This window comes from Zalophus californianus, chromosome 1 (genome assembly GCF_009762305.2).
Source record: "Zalophus californianus isolate mZalCal1 chromosome 1, mZalCal1.pri.v2, whole genome shotgun sequence".
Lineage (NCBI taxonomy): Eukaryota > Metazoa > Chordata > Mammalia > Carnivora > Otariidae > Zalophus > Zalophus californianus.
The window spans coordinates 139,827,448-139,854,105 of NC_045595.1; the positions used below are offsets into that span (position 1 = coordinate 139,827,448).

A 26,658-nucleotide genomic window follows, 5' to 3' on the forward strand; every position below is an offset into this window, starting at 1 on the left:
AAGAGCTTCTCCCTTTAACTTCACCTTAGGGGTCAAAGGGGCTAGTGTATGGGAAGACTCTGCTCTGGGATGGGGGAGAGGCTTGCTCCTAAGCTAAGGAGGGGCAGAGTGGGACAGAACAGATTACAGTTGAATGGCTTGAGTTTCTTGTGAACTTTTTGTTACTTTGGAAGTATATGGTTCATTACAAAGCACAGTGGGAGACATAGAGGGGGTTGTTCCTTCAGGAGGGAAAAAGATCTCTGTGATAACAACAGTCCACTTCCTGTCAACCTGATGACCCACCTCCCACCTCCTTTGAGAAAGCGAAAAGAAGATCTTTCCAACATGTAGCATGGTGTGGTAGACTTAAAAGTCCAGAGAAATAGATTATAGAGTCTGACCTCTATTGCAGTATTAGCTGTGCAACTGTGGACAAGTCACCTCTCTGCTCTGATGCTCAGTTTCTGTTCATAAAATTATCACTCTGCACATTTAACATCTTATGATTCTGTGTCCCTATGATCTTGGTCTTCTCAGCTTGTCTACTCCATCTTGTATACAGTCGTTAAGGAATTGACATAGAGAAGAGAGTCTCCCTTTTACTTATTCATGCACAGATTCCTCACATCAACTAAGTGTAACTGTAAGAGGCAACGTGAGAACAGGCCTCCAAATGGATGATGATTGCTATATAGCTTTGCTGTAAATAGAATTATCTTATCCACTAGAACTAAATCTAGCAGAGTGAATTCCCAAACTAGAGAAAACCAAAAGGAGGATAAAATGCAGAAGGATGTCTCATATCCTCAGGGATGCCGAACCCTAAACACTGCACATGTGTCCTATAATGCACATCAGAAAACAATGCCTCAATCTTGTCCTTTGAAATCCTTCATTATTCTGATCAAGCCTTTCAATGTGCATTTAAGTATTGCCTTGAAGAGACTAGGTGTTTTTTTGGTTTGTTTTTTAAAGAAGTTAAGGGAAGCTAGGATTGTGACTCTCTATGGTCTGATGGCGAACATTCAGATTTAAATGAGATAGAGTGCGTGGGATAATGGTTGCCTGGTCTGGCAACAAAGACTTTAGAGCCAAACTGCTCTCTCACTAGTGATCGATGCATCTTAAGGCTCAAATTCTTACCCCTTGACAGGTCTGCTGTTTTGACGATAAAAGGAAAAAGCACCATGTATATTTTTACTTTATTTTCTTTCTTGTGACATCTTAGAGTCCTTTTGTTCCTTCACGTTTGTGAAAGTTATAGTTTGCCTACATTTTCTCATTTATACTTCACAGTTTTTCTCTGATATCATCAACAAAGTCAGAGGGAAAACTGATGAGATATGATAAGCCCATGCTCCTTAGCTGGCCAGTTAGTGGCAGAGGCCTCTCCTTTTGGCATATTTGATTCACTTAAAAAAAAAAAAACAACAAATTGCATTAATATTTTTTTTTAAAGATTTTATTTATTTATCTGACAGAGAGATTGACAGCAAGAGAGGGAACACAAGCAGGGGGGAGGGACAGAGGGAGAAGCAGGCTTCCCACAGAGCAGGGAGCCTGATGCAGTGCTGGATCCCAGGACGCTGGGATCATGACCTGAGCCGAAGGCAGGCGCCTAACGACTGAGCCGCCCAGGCGCCCCTGCGTTAATCTTTTTGTAGATATGTTTCTTTGCTCTTTTTTTCACCTGAAGACAAAATTTGCCTCATAAGTATTATCAGTATTAAGCTTTTCTTCTCTGTAGGTGAATGTTTCCAGTTTGTAGTTTAGTAAAAAAAAAAACAATCAGGGTTGCTGGTGTCCCCGAATACAATCCAGAAATGGACCATAAGAAAGAGCTGGAATCTTTAATTTCATCCTTCCTTATTAGGCCTATGGTTCCCAAATATTGCAGTAAATACTCCTATCCCCAGACAAATATCCCAGAGGTCACTCATTCACAGGTCTCTGCACTTGTTCACTGCACATCAGTTTACTGAGCATGTGATTGGTGCCAGGTACTATGCGAGGTGGGGATCGAGACCTGTACAAGGTCTAACTGATCTCCATGCTTGAGGAATTAGCCTAATGAGAGAGACAGAAATATAACCTACAAAGGCAGATACAAAGAGGAATATGTTAACATCAGGGGTAATGAGCAGTTAGAGCATTAGAAGTAGGGAAGGAAGTGGGGGGAGATTGTCCAAAGAGAATGTACAAAGGTCGAAAAGTGTTTGGTGTTTGGTGACTAGTTTGGAGTTTGGTGACTGTTCTATTCTGTTGGATGAGATGTAGGGTCCTCGAAGGGGTGTAGTGAGAGAGAAGGCTGACTAGGAAAGCTGGTGAATTCGGCCCTTGGTAACATTAAACCACGCAAGATGGACCACTGGGAAGCTGGTACTGATGATGGCAGTAACCCTCTCTGTTCCTCCTGCTTCTGTTCAGTTCCTATGATGGGCACCCACATGCCAATGGCTGGAGACATGAATGGACTCAGCCCCACCCAGGCCCTCCCTCCCCCACTCTCCATGCCATCCACCTCCCACTGCACTCCCCCACCTCCGTACCCCACAGATTGCAGCCTTGTCAGGTGAGTCCACAGCATGTGCCCCTGGGGGCCTGTCCTAAGCAACTCTGGGTGGTGGAGGGTGGACACTCTCAGAGTTCATGACACAGTTGGGAGACAAAAAAAAAGAAAGTAGCCCTTCCTCTGGTGGCAGTTCAGCACTGGTATCTCTGCTCTGTGGAGTGGTCAGCAGTGTTTCATCAAGGAAAAGCACTATGATCCGCATGGGAAAAAGTGAAAATGTGAGTTGATAGGCATATCCTTTTTCATGCCTGTTTCCCCCATCTTCACTTACCCCCTTCCTCCCTCACAGCTTCACATGGTCAGTTGGGGCCTTCAAATTGGTGCTCAGGGCTGGGGTTCCCAGAAGGGCAGTAAACTTGCTATCTCGCTCCCTTTCCCGTTCTCCAGGACTCATAGCTCTCAGCCACCATGGCCTCATTATGTCGGAGGGGGATGTGCATTAAAAAGTTTGAATGTGTGCAAAAACGACAGGGCCTTTCAAGAACCTGATGGCCACTGTTCCTTGGCCATCGACAAAGTACACAAACTCTAGGCAAGGGCGTTCAGATAGCCAGGAGAAAGAAAGGCCTGGAGCCTCAAAGACCTTCTCCCCTGAGGCAAGAGTGGATGCCGCGTCTCACGCCTAGCACACATTGCCTGCCCCTGCTTCATGTGCAGAATGATCCTCTTGTTTGGCTGCTGGAATAATGTGTGTTGATCCCCCTGTGATTGATGCAGCAGCACCAAGCAGCGTCAGTCAGAGAGATGGCAAAGTGCATGGCTTGCGCCACCCAGCCTGTGGCTCGGTGATGGCGGCATCACCCATCGGAGGCCAGCACCCAAAAGGAGGGGGGGTTTGTATGCTGAGCAGGACATAAATCAAAAAGCATGAATGACTTCATAGTATAGTGGCCTCCAGTTTTTCTTAGCCACGTGAACCATTCTCATAAACCCCCAATACAAAGCAATTCAAGTAGAGATGCGCTTTTTTGAAGTGAAGAGGCAGGAGGCAAGAGCGCTGGGAACCTGACCACTGGACTCCTTCCTTTCACCCCCTGCAATGGCTCCTCAGGCACTTCTCTCTGTAGAACCCCTAGAATTCCAATCACCATTTGAAAATCGCTGCTCTGCAGGAATCCTCGGAGTTGAGTTTAATGTCTAGAGACCTAAAGTTCAAGTCACTACCCATCCCCAAACCCTAAATCCAAGGCCCGCGTAGATTGATTTCATCTGCCCCTAGTCTCTCTTGTAGGGCATCCCAGGGCAAAATGTTGGGTTTTCCTTTATCTCGCCAATGCAGTTGGGGTGAACTTTCTTTTTCTGTTTCCTCCTTCCTCTTCCCTCCTCCCTCTGCAGTTTCTTAGCGAGGTTGGGCTGTTCATCATGTCTGGACTATTTCACGACCCAGGGGCTGACCACCATCTATCAGATTGAGCATTACTCCATGGATGTAAGTAACTGTTAGACTTTTCTCTTGAGTTTTATTTCTTCCTTTCCTCCCTCTGGTGACATCCACCTGGTAGTTCAATTCCCCCTGGCTTTAACATTTGTTTTTAGCATGCCCTCAGTCCTCAATTTTGGTGGAAACCATTACCAGATTAGAAAGACTCCTAGGCCTCAGCCTGCCTACATACCTGAGAAGCATAGCAATCAGTCTTCCTCAGCTCGTCAGCTTGGCCAACACTTGTCTATTGCACACATATTCTACTCAGAGTGGGAAAGAGGAGCTCCAATTCCTGCCTCCACAAAATTTATAATCTCTGAAGAACTCCGAGAACTTTCTAGATGTTCTCCTTAGTCTGTATGAGACCCAGGGAAACTAGCAGGAAGCAGGTGATATTATTCTCATTTTAAAACATGGAGAGACAACAGTATAATCATTTGCATCATGAGATGATGACAGAACCAGGAATAGAGCCCTCAGGTGGAAGCTTCTGGTCTTTAACTCTATTAACTGGCTTCTTCTACCTTTCCTTAAAGTTGGACCTTAAGGAGGATTCAACTGTTCCTCTCAGTTTGAACCGTGTGTTCGTTCATTTTCAATTCTATCAGAATAGGGTCAAGCCATCCCTGACCATTGACAAAAATCACTGGTCATGGTTCAAGTCCTATCCATGCTTTTCAGTAATAATGAGAACTTGAGGTTATCACTTTGCCTTTCTGAGCCTCAGTTCATCAAATGGGGTTCAAAAGCACTCCCTTCTGGCTTTGATGTCCTCTGTCTTTTGGAGCAAGCTGGATAGAAGGGGACTTTTTCTTCCTTCCTACACCGCTTCTTGAACTGCTCACATGGGAGCTTGTATTGTTCTGGTTTATAGCAATCTGAGTTTCCTCCCAGGCTGCTCTTCATGCTGCTCTCTTTGGGGTTTACTATCCTCTTTTCCAGCTTCCAGAGGGCACTTTGGACTGGTGGAAGAAGATACTGTCTGCCTCTGCTGCTGCTTCTCTAGTTGGGATCTCTTCTTTCCCCTCCTTGAGCACCGATCCTAGAGATGCCCCTGCAGCATGAGAATCCCCAGCCCTGTGATGACAAGAATATGCCGTACCGCACCTCTGCCCACCTCTCCCCCACCCCATAAATCACCCTGACTCCTGCTCCCTGGTGGAATAAATTAAGTGAAAACTATAGATCAAGCTTTAGGAGTAAGTTTCGACAGGTTTCAAGTCACTTTACAACAGTGCCCATCCATTGAGGAGAACAGAGTTGCCCTGTGCTTGACAGCCCTATGTGACAGAACAGGGAATGCGTCCCTTCCCTATATTTTTAAAATGATGCCTTCCACTTGCTCACTGTCCCCACTGGGGAGTGTGTCAGGATGCTCCCTCGGCTACTAGGATCTGCAGATGTCCTCCGCAAGTCCCTCTCTGCTGCCATTGGCTAGGTCTCGTGCCAGTGTCTGGGTCACATCTTCCTCACCTGTCAGTTATAAGTTCAGATCTATCTAGAGAAACATACAGCTTGATGGAGGCCAGTTTACGGAGTTCTGGACTTACTGAGAATTTCAGAAGCATAAAGACTTACGTTTCCTTATCTAAATGTGGGTTGCCTTCTTTATAATGTATTCTTCTGCTAGAATAGGAAATCAGAGGACCCATACTGTGGGCATCCAAACAGGGAAATAACTGGGAGGCTATCTAATTTCTGCATCCTCGCCTCAGCTTCTTCCATCTCATTACGGAAATAGAAACCTCTTTTCCAGCTTGTCTCTCAACACCTGTCTGAGTTGTTTGGCATCCCTTCCTGGAACAAAGAATGTGGTTCAATTTGGGAGTTTTCATGAGTATCCCCTCTAAGGTGTCGGGATGGGTTAATAATAATTTAATACAGTAATAATGCAAATGCTGAAGCTTTAGATAGTGTGCTTTATAATTTGCAAAATACTTTCACATACATATTTATACCTGAGCCCATAATATGTGTTGACCTAAAAAAGGAATTCTGTCCCATTTTACCAAGGAAGAAACTGAGGCCAGTAGGAGAAAAGTGACTTGATGAAGATCTAGAGCCAGTCAGTGACAGAATAAAAACCTCTGTCGAGGTCTTCTTACTCCAAGCACAGTGTTCTCTCTACCCACCATGCTGCTCCATAGAAGATGTGAGCCATCACTGAAACAAGCTAATGAAGAGATAATGCAGATAAATGTGAGAGATGTCACTGCAGTTAGTTAAGATCGAGCACATTTGTAATGCCTTCCACTCCCATTCATAGAACATGGACACATAACCTGCATTTGGATACCCTGATTTATCCAAACACCAAGCAACCTTCTGGCCATTAGGGCAGTTTTAGGCTCAGAGGCTATCCGGGGTCCCCAACTCATTTACTTAGTTGTGTAACTTTAGACTTGTCAACCTCTCTAACCTTCAGCTTTTCGATCTATAAAACAGGTGTAATGTATCTACCACTGATCTGAGCACTAAATGAGATCATGAATGTAAAATAATTAGTTCAGTCCCTGGCATATAGAAAGTGTTCAATACCTGTTAGTAATCTTTTCTTCTCATCAACTCATTTGAGTGGTGGTTATGGTCCATTAATCTCTCTCTTCTAGTGACTAGAGCCAGGTAGATTTAAGAGTTGGAAGGTACTTTATCTTGTTTTTGTTGCAGGATCTTTGCCCTCTGGTCTAACTAATATCCCTATTTTACCAGCAAAGAAACTGAGACCAGGAGAGAATAAGTGAAGTGTTATCCACAAGCAGAAATGGCACCTCAAGGCCGTACCTTTTGCTTAGTTACATAAAATGCCAAGGGTTATCCGAGAACTAACTGTATTTTCCAGTGTAGAGAGCAGTAAATTCAGGTCGGTTAAATCAGAACACTGGGAATGACAAAACGAGGGGAACAAAATGTCCGTTTGTCCCTTTGTTCTAATTCTCCCTGACTCTCCTTCCCTATTGCACAGGATTTGGCAAGTCTAAAAATCCCTGAGCAATTCCGACATGCCATCTGGAAGGGCATCCTGGACCACCGGCAGCTCCACGACTTCTCCTCCCCTCCTCACCTCCTGCGGACCCCGAGTGGTGCCTCTACAGTCAGCGTGGGCTCCAGCGAGACCCGGGGCGAGCGCGTTATTGATGCCGTGCGCTTCACCCTGCGCCAGACCATCTCCTTTCCACCCCGTGATGAGTGGAATGACTTCAACTTTGACATGGATGCTCGTCGCAACAAGCAACAGCGCATCAAAGAAGAGGGGGAGTGAGCACTACTGTGTGAACACCTCCCATCCTCTCCCCATCTGTCTGCCTCCCTACAAGGCACTAATGCTTGACCTTCAAAGTGTCCCCTTTAGCTCCTTTCTTTCCTCTTCTCAGTCTGGCTTCTTAAGGGAAGAAGAAGTAAGAGGCTGTCTTTGATCTAATGTCCAACCTGGCATCTGATTCCGATTCTGGCTTTAAGCCTTCAAATCTATTGCTTGCAGGACTGAAGTTATCATGGCTAGGTGGAAGTGAGCAAAAGAGCAGTGGTGTCTCCTTAAGCTGCAAAGATTTCTCATTGACTTTTATAAAGCATTTTCACCCTTATAGTCTAAGACTATATATATAAATATATAAATATACAGTATATATTTTTGGGTGGGGGCATGGAGTATTGTTTAAATGTAATTTAAAGGAAAGGAAACTGAGTTGCACTTATCAACTTATTTTTTTAATTTACTTGTTTGGATGGCTTATCTATACCCCTTCTTTCAAGGGGTATTATGTATGGTAATTGGTGTCTAGAGCTTGATGCCATATATGAGTGACAAAAATGTCCTTTCAGTTCTTTTGATGCTAAGCAATTGCCACATCAAACCTTGGGAGGGATCCTGTTGTATTTACCATTGCATACTGTATGGGTGAGACCGTATGCATATGCACGTGGTTTTCTATTTTAGTGAACTTTATGTTACTGACATTGCTACTAGTGATGGTGGTTCACTTTGGGATCATTTAGGGTAATTACAAGAAAAAGTCCATGTTCACACTATCACACCCTAGAAGAAAGGAAATATCCTCTCTTGCTTTTGGTTGGGAATGGGGAATGTGGGTCATGGCTAAAATTCTTTTCTTTTTTTTAATTTTATTTATTTATTTGTCACAGAGAGAGAGAGCACAAGCAGAGGGAGAAGCAGGCAGAGGGAGAGGGAGAAGCAGGCTCCCCGCTGAGCAGGGAGCCCGATGCAGGACTCGATCCCAGGACCCTGGGACCATGACCTGAGCTGAAGGCAGCCGCTTAACTGACTGAGCCACCCAGGCATCCCATGGCTAAAATTCTGAAGAGGTCCTTGGCAGCTAGTTCAAAAACATCGGGTATCATGTATCTGGGTATATCAACAACCCCCTTACATTTAATACCAGATGCCTTATCTCTTAGTATGTATTGGGAAAATACTTGCAACCAAGTTTCAATACTAGACTGACTAAGTCAATGACACATTTGTTACCCTTGTTAGAACTAAGGTAGATTTGATTGGGATGAATGCTGTCTCCCTAGTTCTTACACTGAAATTGTAGTGTCTCTTCAGAATATCCAGGAAAAACAGGAGTCATATAGAAATACTGAATCTCCATTAAGCAGTAAGAGATCAGTGAGCCATGAATTGAAATTCTTAAAAGACCTTTTGACACATAGCTAATATTATTTGATACATGTTTCTTTTGAAAACCCTCCTATTATATAAAATTTTGCAAATAGAGCCTCGTTTATCTTTCTCTCTTTAAGGTTTAAAATAGGAGTGGTGATTTAGAAAATCTAAAATTATGAAATCAGTTTTCCTGTGGCATCAGTTATAGGAGTTTGACTTTATTGGAAAATGACTGTGAGAATCCAATTTCCCGTCCATCTCTCTTCTGGACTGTCACAGATATAAAAATGTCCCCACAGATCAGGGGATAAGCCTTCCAATGGAGGTGTTGCTTGAACCACATAAACAGAGAGTTATCTTCAGACTTTGGGAAAATGTGTAAATGACAATATTCCTGTAGATCTTTCAGAAAGATGCTTTTTTTTTTCCCCAAACTCTAATACAAATATTTTGTACATACGCTAATGAGCTCTAAAATCCTTCTGTGCGTTCTGATAAAGGGCTATAATTGCACAGAAGCTTCCACTGTTGTTTTCAAGTGCAAAAGGGCTAACGTGGCTCAAAACGATAATGTATGAGTTTCACCTGAAAAGTGTATATATGTTTTGTGTGTGAAATTGCATACTTTGTGTTTCCATTTTTATTTTCTTCTTGGGATAGTGGGGGGCTTCCAGAACCACAGTTGAAACTTTTTTTTATTATTATTATTGTTTTTATATTTTCATGGAAACATCATTTAGTAAGACTACAATGCCAAACAAGAAAAACAAATGCCATAACTGTAAGATAGGGGGGAGGAAATGTTGTTTTTTATTATTATTTTTATTTTGTATGTTCAAGAGAGTGAGTCCTTGATTTCAAAGTTTTATTGTGCTTAAATGGTAAGGGGCACTGTTAATTTGTGGAGTACATATGCGACTTGGCTTTGAAAACCTACTGAGGGGAAGAATGAAAGCTGTGCATTGGCAATGCTCGGAGGGCAGATGGCTTCCCCGACTGTCCTGAGTGTTTGAACAAACCTAGGACCTCTTCTGAGCTATTTCGGCACTGTTCAGGTAGCACTAGGGACTCAGAAATTCCTGTACTGTATCTTACGTGTTTGGCACTAGCCAAGGCTAAGCACAGTGACTGGCCTCATGTCCTGGTAGCAACTTCTGCTCTTTGAGTGTACGAGTAGCTAGGATAAGGGGTGAACGAGTATTCAGAACTGACGAGTGGGAGTGGACTTAGTGGAGGTCCTGGGGTGGGGGTGGGGCTCAGCTCAATGCAGTCTGCTGACAAGTGGATAGATTTTTGTTTGAAAGGGATGAGAAACAGAAAGGGAGAACAGAACTTTCTTCATTAAATCCATTTGCCTTTTGTTTTCTTGATATTCTCCTACAGTACAGTATGTGGGATGTTGAATGTTAAAGGTTGTGTTTTTTTTATTATTTTTATAATTGTACAAAAGTTAAATGTCAAATGTTTTATATGCTTTATTAATGTTTTGAAAGTTTCTTTCTTATAGATGTGATACATTTTTTTTTTTTTTAAGCTTCTGTTGCTTGTCTTTTGGTATTTTGTGTAATGGGCTTTTGGTGAGCCAGAGGCAAATCTTCAAGCCACTTATGTTTGCCAGGACATGCAATAAAATTAAAAAATAAATAAAAATGCATTGAGAAATTGTGCTGATGGGGTGTGTGTGTCTGTCTTCTGTCTGTCCATCTGTCCGCCCGTCCTTTGGCTTTATTTTTGTCATTGAGGAAGAGGAAGAGGCACTGAAAGAAACATTACAGAGGTTCAAATGTTGATGTTTCTCATCTCAGGCCAAATAATCATTATTTTCTTAGTTTAGCCAACCTATGAGGTAGGAAAGACCAGGAAGCTATCCTCGTTTGGTACACGAGATCCTCCCAGATGTAATACTTTATTTCATTGAAATCAGAATGAGTTTGCTTTGGAACAGGGACTAGACTACAGATATTCCTAATGTCTGTTTAGTGACTTTCATGTGGCAATGACCTCAGCAGTGTTGGGGAGGGATGCAGATTATCTTACTGTATGTGGAAACAGCACTGCAGATGGGGGGCTCTGGGCATGTTCCCCTTTAAACTCAGTGTTGTTACTATCACCCTTCAATTATATACATTGATTCAGCCAATAAAATACTATCAACATGGTTTAATGATTTTTACTAAAGAAATGAGAGTTCGTTTTTTTTATGGGCTTACATTAGATGGCATGAAAACAGCTCAGTACCTTAGATTTATAAATAACTTTACAGAATAGGATTATATATAATATAGAGTACTTAAAAATATCAACGTGTTTTCCTGTTTATAGGAATATAGAATCACATTATGAATATATATAGAATCACATTATGAATATATACATCCTTATAGGAAAAGCAGGTTCGACTTAAATTAGGGGTACCAAAAGTTTCAAAATTCTTATTCCTTAAAATCTAGGTGATAGATCCCCCAAAATGAAATGATGGATACAATGTTTCTAGGAAAAGCAAAATTAAAGGCAAAGAAAATGGTTAATTCTTGATATACTATTAAGGCACTTTGGACTCAATTGTAGTTTATTTTTCTGAGCAGTTACAGCCATTTCCATAGATTGCTACTTCATGGCTTTTGTTCTCTTGGAGGTCTTCTGAAGTGCAAAGAAAAAATTTTAAAAAACATTTTAAGACTTTTTTAGTGTAGTTTTCTTTTCATAGCAAAATTGAGAGGCTAGTACAGAAATTTCCCATGTGGCCTCTGACTCCACAGGTGCACAGCTGCCCTCATTACCAGCATCCCCCACCAGAGTGCTACCTGTGTTGCAGTTGAACCTGCACTGACCCCCATTATCCTCCAAAGTCCATGGGATACATTGGGGTTCAGTCTTGTTGCTGAACATTCTATGGGTTTGGACAAATATACAGTGACATGTACCCACCATTATAGTATCATACAGAGTAGTTTCACTGCCCTGAAATTGCTCTGTATTCCGCCTATGCATCCTTCCCAACCCAAAACCCCTGGCAACCACTTTTACTGTCTGGCAATCCTATTACGATCTCCATGGTTTTGCCTGTTCCAGAATGTTGTATAGCTAGAATCACACAGCATGCATGCAGTCTTTCCAGATGTACTTCTTTCACTCAGTCATATGCACTTAAGCTTCCTCTATGCCTTTTAATGGCTTAATAGCTTATTTCTTTTTAGTGCGGATTAATACTCCATTGTCTGAATGTTCCAGGTCTTTGTCCTTCAACTTACTGAAGGACATCCTGGTTGCTTCCAAGTTTTGGCAGTTACAAATAAAGTCTCTATAAAGTCTCTACATCATCCATTTTTTTTCCCAATTACCTCAGGCACACACCTACGTTCAGCATCTGTCCACTTGTGAAGCATATGGGGTAAATTTTTGTGCACAGGAATTGTTATACTGTTTCATGTCATTTTAGAAAAACAGGACGGTCAAGTTCTGGTTCCCAAAATTTACATGGCGAAATTCCACTTGCCGAATAATTAATTGTTGCACTGATTGTGCAAGTTTTTTTATGTCTATGCACTCGTGCATAAATTTTCAACTCTTTTGGGTAATTCTAAAGAATGGGATTGGTGGATTGCATGGTAAGAATATGTTTAGTTTTGTAAGAAACTGCCAAATTGTCTTTGAAAGTGGCTATCCTATTTTGCCTTCCCAGCAGCAATAAATGAGAGTTCCTGTTGCTTCCTATCCTTGCCAGCCTTTGGTGTTGTTAGTGTTCTGGATTTTTACCATTCTAATAGGGACACAGTGGTATCTCATTGTTTTAATATGGATTTTGCTGGTGACATATGTGGAGCATCTTTTCACATGCTTATTTTTCATCAGTATATCTCTTTCAGGGAGATATCTGTTAAAGTCTTTGGCCCTTTTTTTTTTCAGTTTTTATGTTCCCTTATTGTTGTTTTAACAATTCCAGAACTACTTTAAAAAAACAATAAAATGTATGTCTTGCAATTATCATAGGTTCTGTTAGACCCTTTATAAACCTAAAAAGCAGTATGAAAATGTAGTGACTTTGCCTTTTCATATCTTGAGACATTTTCTCTCTTTACCATTGTAGGAATTACTTTATTCATACTTCCCAATTCCAATGAGCCAAAAAACAAAAGACTAAAAGGTTTAAAAAGGGAAGAATGGTGGAATTGTCCAAAACTATGCTAATGTGGTAGCCACTCGCTGCATGTGACTGTGATCACTTGAAATGTGGCTATTTAAAATTGAAATGTGCTTAAAAAATAATCAAATCAAATTGAAATGTGTTCTAAGTGTAAGATACATATTAGATTTCAGAGACTTAGAATAAAAATAAAGAATATAAAATAGCTCAGTGATAATTTTTTTATGTTGATTCCATGTTAAAAGATACTATGGATTAAGTAAAATATACTATTAGAATTAATATTGGTTTCCTTTTATATTTTATGTGCCCACTAGAAAATGTAAAATTATACAAGTGACTTTCATTACAGTTCCACTGGCCAACTGGCCTAGAACGATGATGCAGTAAGAAATCTAGAAGGGAGGTGAGATGAATCTACTGTTGCACAATTATCTAGTTTTTTGTTTTTGTTTTTTTGTTTTGTTTTGTTTTGTTTTTTGCTGTGTTGCCCAAGAGCATCATCTTTTAAGGAGGTAGTCTTTGTAATCTTTATCTTTGTAGCCTGCTTTTAGTTTTTCATAAGAATTCCTATTTTTTTCATTTTCTCCCCCTAACGGCAAAGAGATTAAAATTGACAGAGGAAGAGGTTTCAAAATTGTTAAATCAGAAGATGAATATAACGACACAGTGTCACTTCGGACCCCAATGAAGATGGTGAAACAGATTGTCTACGTTCAATCTCAGCCTAAGTTTTCATGGGATGATCTCCTAGATGAATTTTCTCAAACAAAAGGCTCAATGGTTGAGCAATATAGTTCTAGGGATACAAAGGATATAGTACTCATATAGTTAATTATTCAGCAAGGAGAACTTTGCCATGTAAAATTGGGGGACAAGAACTTAACCATCCTGTCTTTCTAAAATGACATGAAACAGTATTCTTTAATAATTCTTGTGCACCAAAATTTATCCCAGATGCTTCACAAGTGGACACTTGCTGAAGGTAGGTGTGTATCAGAGGTAATTGGAAAAAAAAATTGGATGATGTAGAAATACAACTCATCGGTCATTCTAGTTGGTGTTTATAAATGTAAAAATAAAAACATTTTGCAATTCTGGAGCAAAAACATGGTCATCCTCTCTTCCTCAAAATCATGAGCCATCAAATAAAAAAATTTTTTGAAAAAATTTCTTCAAGTATTGCATTTTGATGATGCAAATGCGAGATGAACAATCAGAAGCAATAATAAGCTAGAACATATCAGAGATGTAGTTGAAGTCAGTATTTACAAGATGGGTATGTTCCGGATGGCATGATAGTTCATGAGCAGTTAATTGCATTTGGGGGATATTTCCCCTTTTGTGTATATGTACCACTAAAATCATGAAAGCAAAGAACAAAATTTTAGGTTTACTACACTAAAATTCTTATTAAATTTTCTGATGATGTTTTTCACTCTGCCTTTATTCTTCTGTATTTCATTCACAAAAATCACTAAAATATTTTTTAAAAATTAGACTCAGATGATAATGGGCAATGACATTTTTTCCTGCTACAATGTTAGTTACTCAAATAACTTCCCTGATATTAATAGTTACAGAACACCAAAGACCTAATGTCAATTAACCATTCTTGAATTATCTAAAAATTGCATAGGACGTCTGAGTTCCAGGGACCATATTTCTGCTTTTGGGTGCATTGTCTGGATTATCTAAGAAGGTAACCCAGGAATCCTAGTTGGTATAAAAGTCACTCCTGATAGCAAAATAAAAAGATGGAATAAAGGGTTGTACATGAGTGGTGGGTGCACAGTAGAGCCTTCTGACCCAGGAAAGGCACCATTAATCTTGAGTTGGGCACCCACAGACTGGCATTCTCCCTTCAATGATTCTTTCTCTTTCATATCTTACGGTTCCCTTTTGAGATAAACTAGAACATAGGACACTTCCTGCCATAAGTCTAGTTTCCCAGCAGCCTCTTTGTACCCATAAAAGCCTTAGTGTCCATTATTATTTTTCTGAACTTGATTGACATTGTCTTTTCTCCCGGTGCTTCAGGCTCATGCCAAAAATGATTAGGCAGACATATAGATTTCCGTGGAAATACAAAGAGACAGAGTAGAAAGAACATTGTACTGAAAGAAGTCTGGTGATTGGGGCCAGATGCTTAACCCTCTGTACCTCAGTTTCAGTATCTGTAATCGGAGGGGTGTGAACCCCTGACACGTAAGTATTTCAGTAATATCCTTTAAAAGAGAGCTGAAGGATGTCATAAAAACAACTCTGCTGAAGTAGATATGAAGTTACAGCTTTAAGACAAATTACAGCCTCAAAGTTCAAAAATACATATATGTATTTTAAGATAAGACTAGTTCATTAGTTTAAAGTAGAGTTTTTAGAGTCAATGTTGGGCGTACACTGGAAACGTATGAGATTTGTAATTCCGCACACTGATCCTGAATCCATGCGCCAAGTGGGTGGCAAGTACTGACAGATTTCTCCTTTGCAATTTTGATCAGAATTCTAGGCCTAGGACCTTGGAGGTATAGTATTTTGTAATTTGGGTAAAAGTTACATGCGGAGGGCCAAGAGACAGGAAGAGATTTCTAGCAAAGAAAGCTTTGCATAGGGAACAGCAGCGAGTATATTACGAATTTTATGGCACTTTAACTCCTCTGATATTTGTTCCACAATATGGGGGGATGCCACAATTTTGTCTGTAAAAGAAATTATGATTTGCAATAATGGTTTTATATTTCTAAACTCTAGGTACTGCCTTTTATAAGTTGATCATTCTGTCCTACTGTTTTTCAGCTAGGTCCACATCAAGCTGTATCTCATTTTTCTTCAACTAACCAAGACCTTCCTGAAGAGAAAGCACTTGGAAGCACTCACAATACCCCGGGTTCAGAGAAGACTGGATTTTAAATGAGAGTGAAAAGAGAAAGAACACAAAGATCAACCCATTGTCAGACTCCAGGCTGTGAAACAAATAGGAATTCTGCTGTGTCATTTCACAGGGCCTCCTGCCAAATGCATTTTGGATATGTTCAGACATCTGTTCTCAAGGATTCTGGAATTAGAGTGGCATCAAGGTAGCAGCATGTCTGGTATATTAGAACGAATCCTGGTATTCTGTAAATATCCAATATTCTTTTAAAAGAATATTCTAGGAAATTCACTTTTGTGAAACTCACTCAGGCAGGAGAAGCCCTAGGAAATATATTTTTAATGTTTGGTGTTCAAAGTGATTCTCAGGCCACTGGGGAGTGTGTGTGTGTGTGTGTGTGTGTGTGTGTGTGTAGTGTAGTTTTTCTCTTACCACTTTTGGGACAGGAGCATTTCAATATCCCTTCCCCTTGCCTTTTGCTTTTACCCTGATTTACTCATAAGCAGCACAAACTCAGCAAAATGACATGAAAGTTGTCTTTGGAACATCCCCATTTCTTTGCCTGTCTCCCTTTCTTCTCTACTAAAGACATCCACATGGTATTTCATTCTCCACGCACCCTTGACGTTCCTAGGAGAGTGGTAATTCCCTCTACGGTGGCTAGGACTCCAGGTTTTTTTGCACCTTGCCAGGAGTCTCAAGCCATTCCTTGGAGGCAGTGGCCTGTCACCTCATTCTTATTGACCCCCACCCTCCGACCTGTGATCGCTTCAAGAATCCCAAGCAGGGCAGGAAGTCATATTTAAGTGTAGTCTCACCAGGGCTCGGCAGAAGGCATCATGCTGTCCCATGGCTGGCTGGTGTTCAATCAGGATTCAGTAATCAATGGGAGTTCTGTCTTCTCATATACTGCCTTTTTCTTTCCTCATATAATATCCTATTCATGAGAACGTTGCTTGGCTGCCTCTCCCCTCTGTCTTTCATCTCCTCAGCCTCATTACTTCTTGTCCTGGGGTACAATACCACAGTCTTTGCTCATCATCACAGCCTCTGTAACACTTTGACCTCCCTTGGGGAGGGTGGCAGGAGTGGTGAATGTCTGCCTCTCTCCCATGGTTGTAATGCATTCTTTCCTTTCCTGAGGAAAAGAGCTCCCCTGTCTCTTGGCTGAAAGACTATTTTCTTATGAACGCCATCCCAATTATTTCCATGGTGCTCTTGTGTAATAGCAGGTTCTCCTTGTGTTGAATGGGCCGTGTGCATTTGTGGCGAGGGAATCAAAGGTGGTAAACTTTGTTAAGGTCTGAGAATCAGACAAGACAGGCCAGACTCATCAAAGGTCTATACAGAGGTGGCTCATGGGCTTTGGTGCTTCCTGTCCAAAGGGTTGCTCAGCTTCCCTTGACGCTTTCTGGTCTGTTGCAAAGTGCTGAGGAAAACTCAGGGTTGAGAAAGACACAACACTGTGATCTTAGAGGTACAGACCAAAAGGAACTTGGAAATCATTTAATTACCTCGGTTTCTGGAGTAGGAAACTGAGGTCCAGGCAGGAAATAGGACTATCCAGCATCTCACAGCAGGGCTGCACCCAACTAGCCAACAACAAGGAAGAACTGTTGGTCCCAACCTTCCTTCCCACTTTTAGTACAACACCAACCTCTGCTCAGAAGAGGTCTCTTCCATGCCACAGCAAAGCCCTTATTTTTTTTTTTTTTTTTTTTTTTTATTCTCTTTCTCAGTGGAACCTGGCATTGAGTACTTTTGGGTGCTGCCTATCAATGGATAGTTCTCTCCCTCTCTGTTTGCTTTACTGCTTTCTCACCGCCATGCTTTTGTTTAGCCACAAACAGTCCTGGCCTAAAGCACTCTCTTGCATTCACACTCCAGGAGTGTTGGAACCAACTGTGGCTTTTATGCTCATGAACACTTCCTGCCACCTCTGCCATTTGCTTTGATCTTGATTTTTTGGTTTTGGTTTTGAATGCAAAAAAGGATATTTGCCGTGGTGCCTGGATTAAGGATTAACATCTCTGCTTACACAAGTTTTTTAAGGAAAATAAATTATACAGCCTGCCTACCAAAAATTCCTTTTGAAAAACCTAGGTGCTCCTTTACCTGAGAAAGTCATTATTCTTACTTTAAGCCTCGCACCTCCTAGAGAAACTGAGCCAAGTGTCCTTCCCAGCTGGACAATCTCCTGAAGACAGAGAATGCCTGAGCCTAATGATGCTCTATCACCTCTCCCACACACTACAGGCAAATCGATGTCAGCATTGAAAAGTGTGTGTAGGAAATATGAATGAGAGCTTAGCTCTGCAGTCCGACCTTGTAGGTTCCCACCACCAGCTGGTGACCTTGGAAAAGCTACTTAACTTCTCTTGCCTAGTGGACCTCATGTGTAAAATGGGGGTGGAGTGGCACCTTGTCACTTTGTTGTGAGAACTAGATGTCAATACCTGCCAAGCAATTTTTTAAAGCTGAAAGCACAGTTAATAGTCTCTAGATGTCAATTTTATTTATTTGTTTGTTTGCTTATTTACTTATTAATGAAAATACTTCTACATGTCTGTCAGAGATGAATCCTGGGAACTTACCTGATTAAGGCTCTTAGTCTGAGTTTCAAAGTTTTGCAGAAAGGCTTTCTCTGAGAAAGACCCTCTCACACTTTGGAAGGAAAATCTTAGGTTTTCTTTTCCACTCTGTGTTCAGAGGCATCAGGAATCCAAATCTGGGATGATGAGGAGATGTCAGGGATAGAACTGAGAGGAGCTGAACTATAGAATTCTAGAGTACAGAACTCAGGTTCTAGTTGTCCCTGTGCTGTGAGCGCATGTGAATCCCTGGGTAAGACAGGTAGGTCTTGGTCTTTTCTATCCCTAAGAGTGGAGGAGAGCTCTAAGTTTTCTTCTACCATGAATATTCTAGAAGCGAGTAGTTCTACATGAGGTAGCACACCATTTGAAGAAGACTATAGGACTGCATACTGACATTACATAGCTATAATTAAGAGGCCATAAGAATTAATACTGATTAGGGGAAAGTTGTGGTTGTTGCTAATGGGAATTGCTGGGGTAAAAGCAAAGATCTGTGGAACAGCTACAGGTATTTTCCACAACAATATCCCTCCAGAACATGCTTTTCCCAGCTGAGACACCCTTGTTTAGTCTCTCAGGAAGTATATATATATTCATATATATATGTAGAAATTATATATATAATCATATGTGTATATATATATGTATGTGTATGCATGTATAACATATACACACACACACACACATATAAAATTAAGAAAAACAAAGCTCAAGAAAATCTGGTAAAAGGACCTTATGATTTTGATTGCATAAATAAGTTTTAAATCTTTCTGTTCTTCATATATACTGATTCAAAGTTTGCGAAGAAATTTCATAGAAATTGTCTCTTTTGACTTGTACAATCCTATGTAACAGGCAGAGCAAATATTATTGGCTATAGTTTATAGATAGGAAAGCTGAGCCTCTGAGAGGTCAGGTGCATGCCCAAGTTCCCAAAGCGAGGTAGGGGTAGAATGAGGGGTCCCACCAAGTCATTCATCTATTTCAGAGCTCTTTTCCATGGTACTACTATCTCTAAATTAGCAAGTAATTTTTCAGTGGGTCACTCCCCTTGGGTGGAACACAAACACATCCAGAAAGCAGAAGCCTGTGGTCTTGTACTAGGCAGTTCCAGAAACTGTCATCCCCAGATTATATCCAATGCACCCAGAAACTTTAGGGGAGGCAGAACCCTTCAACTGCTGGCCATAGCTAAAAAGATAAAGCCCATCCACAGTCTGCCATTGGCTTACTCTTCAAGTCTAATGGCACCCAACGAATTCTGACTACTCAGTATTCCCTGCTAGAATGTAATTTCACTAGGCAGGCTTCTGTCTGTCGTTCATCGATGAATCTCAATACAACAGTCACTCGACGACTGCAAAATGAACAGACAGTCCTTGAATTTCATGCTTCTGTGCATTGCTACTCTATTCTTTCCAACACAGTGCCTTGACCTTACTCTCACCCATATCCACATATATCTTTAAGATTACCCATCTTTCAAGATGAACTCAAACATCACCTCCACAGCCAAGTTTTCTTGATCATCCACCATAGTATGACTCTGCAGCACTAGCTTGTATTCCGGTTTCCATGACGTGGCATAGATGACCTCTGCTGCTCAATTTGATTTTTGGTAGCGGGTTGTCTCTCAACGCTAAAAAGCATTTTAATTGTTTTGATGTAGAATATAACACTTCTCTTATCCTCTGGGAGAAAACAAAAGTGAAAAAGAAAACGAAATAAATAGAATACTTCCAATTACACCATCTGTCAAAAATGCCTTCTCAAACCCAGGCACTGCTTGAGGCAAGAATGATCATTCTTGCCTCAGAACAGTAAATGTTAATTTTTTAGGGCAGGGACCCATTCTCACTGGTCAGTGTGTACATCCTGAGGGGTCTGTGCCCATTCTGTATGGGTGGTTACATGGTTTGACTATCACCCCCACTTTTATGGGGGTCACCACAGTGTGCTTTTGTTGCTATTGTGTTTGGGTTTTGGTGGCCTTATAGCTCTGAAAGTCTTTCCCACACAGTGGCCATTTACTCTTCAATTTTTTATCCCAACTTCTAAGTAAAGTGTTTAAAATATACTAAGTATTTAGTAAAGGTTTGAGGGATTTGTTTTCAGTTATAATAAATGGGAAAAACAGGTACTATGTTTTCCTTTCTCTAAATGGCTTCCAGTATAAGGAAGTAAAAAGGTGAAGAGATATGAAACCAGATGGCATATTCAAAGCTTTGCTTCATGCACCTATACATGCATCTTTTCTTGAAGGTTTTCTTCTCAATCACACTACATGAAGCATCAGCTATGGTTCAGCTCCTGTCTATTATAGAAGGGAAAGAACTGTGATAATGGGGAGCTCCCAATTACAGCTGGGAAATAGCCCTTGGATTAGAGATCTGATCTGTTCTTTCCACCTTCTTCTGGATTCCCTCCCAGCATCAGAAACTCCACTGACATCTACACTGGCTTCTGCTTGATTGGCCATTGGCTTATCAGAAATACCCATCGTATTGAGGAAAAAAAGATTTAGTATCAGCAGCCCATGGTGTGTATGGAAGTGGTTTTTTGTTTGTTTGTTTTGTTTTAGCATACCTAGCATTTATACTTTTAAAAGTATGGACAGGTTTTAAAAATAATGTGATACATGTCCATGGAAGTGTACCCTAGAAATTATGATTGTTAGCATTTTTTTCATAATTGCTATCAACCTGTGTGTGTGTGTGTGTGTGTGTGTGTGTTTATTAGTCAGACATTCCAGCAAAGTTAAAACCCCCTTATTTACCTCCCATCTACAAGCCTACACATCTCTCCCTGTGACCTCCTCCCATTACTTTGGATCAGAAAAAAATCTGAATCACAAATTTAGATCCCATCGATTTTTATGTCACTTTCTATAGTACAGATAAATACATTCCATAGAGACAAACAATAATCATAAACATAATCATAGCATCAGCTACCATTTATTGAGGTTTAATTCTAAATCGGATTTTCTACCCTCATGCAGTCCTGTAAGTTTAGTGATGATATTGCCACGTTACAGATTGGATGTGGATTTGTTACAGAGCTTTGAATATTTGAAATAATTTGAACAAGGCCACGTGAAGGGTAAATAGAAGGACCAGGAGGGAAACACCACTTTTTTTTACTTCAAAATCTTTGTTCTTTTCCTCTGATTCTTGTTGCCTTTTCTAAAATAGTTGAATAAAACCTGTGCGAATACTACTGAACTTGAAAGCCCATAATTACTAATGTGTTCCAGGCTCTAAGAGATATCTTTAGGAGCAAAATAAGTGTAAGACTTGGCCCTTGTCCTTAGGTGTATATAGTCTAGAGTTGAGGAGAAAGTAGTAGAAGATACAGAAACATAAATATCTGTAAGACTTTTCAGGGAGAGATTATAGTATGAACTACTTGGGAGAATCTGGAGGAAAGAGAGATGCTTTTGATTAGAGAGATATAAGGCATTGTTAGAGAAGCAGCATTTGGATTCTCTTGTGTGGTAAGTGTCAAAAGCAAAGCCATAACAGCACGAGAATATAGGGAGCCAGTCAATCCATGGCTTTCATGAAGCTAGGGACATGAATTGGTCCCCACAGCGTCATATTTGTATATGACCAGGAAAGAGCCACCACCGCATCTATTTCAGGGAACTTTTGCCTCGGAAAGGATTATAGGATTTTAGAACAAGTCTATTTTCCTGGTGCTCTATAGCTCAGTTGAACATTTAAAAATTGCTAATGGGAAGCAGGAGGGCGTGGGGACCTGGTTGGCTCAGTCAGTAGGACTCTTAATCTTGGGGTCATGAGTTCAAGCCCCACATTTGGTTAGAGCTTACTTAAAATAAAAAAAAATAAAAAAAAAAAAACTAATGGGGCTAGACACCCTTCAGAACATTTGGACAATTGCTCAGTTACTCCTGGATCAACCTGACAGTTTTTATTCTTTCCAAGATATGGGGCAAAGAGCAGCAAAGCTCCAATGCCCTAGGGAGGAATAAGGAATTTCCTGGTCTTCTGTGCTAAGGCTAGCTGATACAGGAACCGCCCAATGTCCATAAAAACACTGGATACCACTGAAAGAAAGATGCGATCATAGAAAACTGACAATGGTGAGCTGATGGGGACCACTTCATTCTACAGGTAGGGACCCTGTTGCCCAGGTAATTTGAGTCAATCTCCCAAGCTCACACAACCCATCAGTGATCAACCTAGAGCAACTTCCCAGGTGTCTTCTTCATGTCCACTGCAGTACCCTTCCCATCACTCCATGGTGACAGCATTCCTAATTGCTTCTCTGACTTTCTTGTGCAAAGCATGCCCCAGTTTGGCTTAAGCCAAACAACAGCACACCAGCAAGGTCTTGAGAGTGAAAATTACTCCCCAGGATGTTAGGTGAGGGTAATCTGCCCTCAGTGTTCAGGTCTTCCACGGTAAAGAAACAAGTCTGCTCTTCTTTAAGCCTCCCTGATGTTTGGGAACCCCACCTGGGCCTGGCCCAGTTATCTGATGAAGTTAGCTTCTGTCGCTGCCCCCATATACTCGCTATTAGGTAGTTAAAGGCACAGAGACTACACAGGGGAAGGTGACTTCCATGAGCCCCACTGGAGAGACAGTCCACTCCGAGCTCCAAAATATCCGCATTGTTCAAAGGCTTTAAGTGTTCCTGCTGTTCCAATACAGCCCAAGGCCTGCCTTGAAACAGACCCAGAATGCTTTTTTGTAGCAAAGTTAATCCCATTGAATGTTTCTTCAATTAAAGCAAGCTCAAGGGGCAAAGAAAAGGACATGTGAATTAAGCTGCGGTGACTCAGCTCTTCTTTCTTCCCTGCACTTGTCGATGAGCCAGGAATACGGGACGGAAATGAGTTAGGTCAAATCTGGGCTTGAGCTCCAGGAAGCAAAGAAATAGAATCTATACACACCCAAGGTGATTCTCCTACAAAATGCTGTTTCTTTATAGTGAACCCTCCCTAGCGCTTGGCTCCAGTGAGTAAGAATCTCACATTTACAAGTCTGGGAAGAACGTGAGTGGTGAGAAAGGTATGGATGCCTAGGGAAAGGCGCTTTAGGTGTGGCCAAAGTAACCTCATTTGCACTAGGAGGGACCTGGGTAGTTCACTATCTGAGGTTAGAGTCCCTACTATCAGACCCAGAAACAAACATTCGTAATATACGAGTTGTTGACAAAGTGCTCCAAAGGAAAACAGTAAGAGAGTGGGGGAAGCAGGACAGGGAAGGGAAGTACGCCAACCAGGCAGGGGTTCGGTGTTAAGCAAAGCCCTGGGCAGAGCAGCTTCAAGTTGCACTTGGAGGTGAACTCTGGAATGTCAGGTTGCCTCCAAGAGGGCCCAACCTGAGGCCATGGAGTTTGAGTTTCATAACCTTGTATCTATCAGTTACTGGTAAACGGCAATCCAAGGAGTATATAAACTCACAGGCACTTTTAGCCGTCCGTGTTTTCCAGTAAAGGGCCCCCTAACCAGGAGTCGTCCTCCAAAAAACAGCCACAATTTCAGACTGTTGGAAGTGAAATATTCCAAAGCCCAGGGCATATATTTAAGAACAAAAGTATTTTTTTTAAGTCCGCAAACAAACAAAAAACAACACCTGAAACCAGTATTACACTATATGTTAACTAAATGGAATTTAAATAAAAACTTGAAATACAAAAAAATTTAAAAAATTAAAAAATATCATTGGTGATGCCAGATAACAACAACAACAATAACAAAAACCATTGTTCTGGGGGCTTCCAGACCCTAAACCAATGGCATACGACCAGCTATACTCCCCAAAGCTTTCTTTTGACCTGGGGATTCGTGTTCAAGAGAGTTAGCTACCTTCATTTATTAATTTGCAGGCACTGTGCTATCACTCATGCGATATGCTATTATACAGTGTGGTAGTTCTCACATACACTTTATGGTAATGCAAGACCACTGGAGCTTAGCGGTGTTTAACTCTTGATTCATCCGTTGCTAGCTGAGTAAATTTACGAAAGTTACTTCACCTCTGAATGACTCAGGGAGTAGGGAAGTGGTTGTGAGGAATAAATGAAATAACTAAGTACAGCTTTTAATGACCCAGTCATCGCACATGGGTCAATTCTGAATCAATACTAGTTATTACAAATGATGATGATAGTGCTGAATTAATTGAATCACTAGATTGTACAACTAATATAACACTGTATGTTAACTCTACTGGAATTAAAAATTAAAAAAGAATGATGATAGCAATAATGATATATTTTTCATTTATTTATTTATTTATTTATACGACAAATACTCGTCAAGCCCCTACTAGGTGTCAGAGCCTCTTCCAGGCCGGGACTTAACAGAGGCACTAGACAAAGACCTCACAGAACTTCCATCTAGTAAGATAAATAAATAATAAGCACACAAATAGTAACTACTACAGTGTCAGTTACTAATAAATGCAATAAAAAATACTGGAGCTAGGCAAAAATAAACTGGAGTGGTGGGCTTGGAGATGGAGGTGATGATTCCATACCACAGCCGAGGAACATCTCTTGAGGAAGAAGAATTGAGCAGAGACCTGAATGAGTCAAGGGATAAGCCATGGAGAGATCTGAGGAGTGTTTTGGGAAGAGGTCACAGTTAGAGCAAAGGCCCCAGATGGGAATATACTTGACTTGTTAAAGAAATAGGAAGAATCCAGTGTGGCTACAGTGGAGTGAAGCAGGCCGGGAGTACAAGGAAATCAAGCCAGAGATGGTGGCAAGGGCCAAGCCAGATTGTGGAGAGCCAAGTGACCCAGGGCAAGAAGCAAGACTTTTATTTAATCTGACTGTGAGGGGAAATCAGTGTAGGACCACAGTGACACAGAAAGTGACAAATTGGTGTTACATTTTTGAAAGGGTACTCTTTTCCCCATTGCCCACATAGGGCACAAAAGCATCTATGCAAAATGCCTCCTAGGGACAGCCCTGGATCTCACATAATCCCTAAGATCCGTGAGCAAACTAAACTCTAATAGTAAACATGGGTTACTCACTCATTCACATGGCTATATTGTCTTTTAGACAATAATAGTAACGATCTGTAATATTTGCAAGGCGAGTCTACAGAGACAATCTCTAATATCAACATAAGGCAGTGGATGTACTATCAGAATATCTTTCATTTTTAGTTCCTCTTATTTTGCTGGTTTCCAGTTTGTACCTTCAGTTTTTTTGCCTTTTTGGAGTATTGTCTCTCTCAACCAAATGCTGTAGGTTGATCTTACAGTAACAAGGCTGCCTGGTTTGCTAGAAGCAAAATTGCATACTGTTGGAAATTAATTTTTTGATGCATTTCATTTGACAGAAATTCCCTTTATTCAGAAACCTCTGATGGCTCCTCACTGACTATGGATTGAAGTTCAGTCTTCAACAGAGTGTTCCACACCTCCTCTTCCCTGGACCAGGCAGACCTCTCCAGTGTGCCTTAGCTAGCTATGTTCTAACACATCTGCCAAAATACAGCTATACTCCACAGTCTCTCAACACAACATACACAATTTTACTGCCACATCATTGTTTCTATCTTTCATTTGTCTCAGTGTTATACCTGTTTCATGGCCAAGGTGAAGTGCCACCTCTATTGTAGGGCCTTTCTTGACAATGAGCCTTCACTGGTTATTCCCTCCTCTGAACTTCTTCTGCAGTTGTTACACTTAGCATATGATCTGTTGGATTATTCCTGATCTTCTAAAGGACACATTTATCTCTACAGGCCATCTGTGATCTTCTTGAAGGTCAGGATCACATTTTACATGCCTTTGTATGCCAGGCCCTCTGCATATATCACTTGACTTTCCCAACAAACTCATCATTTTTCAGTCATGCTAATTTCACACCTCTTTCCACCATCAGCACACCTACTCTTTTTTATTTTTCTTCTGTAGGATGCACACAAACATAAATGTGCAAGAAATTTATTTTCCTTTATTGTTATTAAACCCTGACTTAATTTCTACTTCAAGCTCCCCTTTTGCCAACATGGGAACAGACTCAGTCAATTCCATTTTTTTCTCTTCCTTTGCCTGGTGCTTAGTCTAAATTGCATCGGTGTGTGTGTGTGTGTGTATGTGGCACAGAGGGGGGCGTGGGGGGACGTTGCTCAGGTACATTCAATCACTTGCCCAGTCTGATACTCACTAAGGACTCCATGATCCCATTTGGCCCTTACTCAACCATCCATGAGTGTTACTTATGAGAAGTTTCTCTCTGCCATGCCAATGTCCATCCCTGGCCTACAGCTCTCTTCATACCAAGCTTAGAAACATGGTAATCTCTCTCATGCTATTTAGGGCTCCACCTGCCAAGACTCACACACATTATTCATACTGAAGTCTTACTACTTTCCCAGAGCTCTGTTCTTAAAGCAGGAAGTATATCTCCTTTCGTCAGTACCCACCAATGCCTATATTTTCATCTCTTTCACATCA

The 26,658-nt window shown here is 41.0% G+C and overlaps 1 protein-coding gene across 4 annotated transcripts in view; it reads left to right on the forward strand.

Annotated features, from left to right (window-relative positions):
• Window positions 1-10,542, forward strand: part of TP63 (tumor protein p63) — a 229,370-nt gene extending 218,828 nt beyond the window's left edge. For all 4 annotated transcript variants that reach the window (XM_027587687.2, XM_027587688.2, XM_027587685.2 and 1 more), the window contains 3 exons: window positions 2,410-2,554; window positions 3,890-3,983; window positions 6,940-10,542. In XM_027587687.2, coding sequence (XP_027443488.1) covers window positions 2,410-2,554; window positions 3,890-3,983; window positions 6,940-7,236 — 536 coding nt within the window. In that variant the 3' untranslated portion in view covers window positions 7,237-10,542. The remainder of the gene's footprint in view (window positions 1-2,409; window positions 2,555-3,889; window positions 3,984-6,939) is intronic.
• Window positions 10,543-26,658: the final 16,116 nt, after the last annotated feature.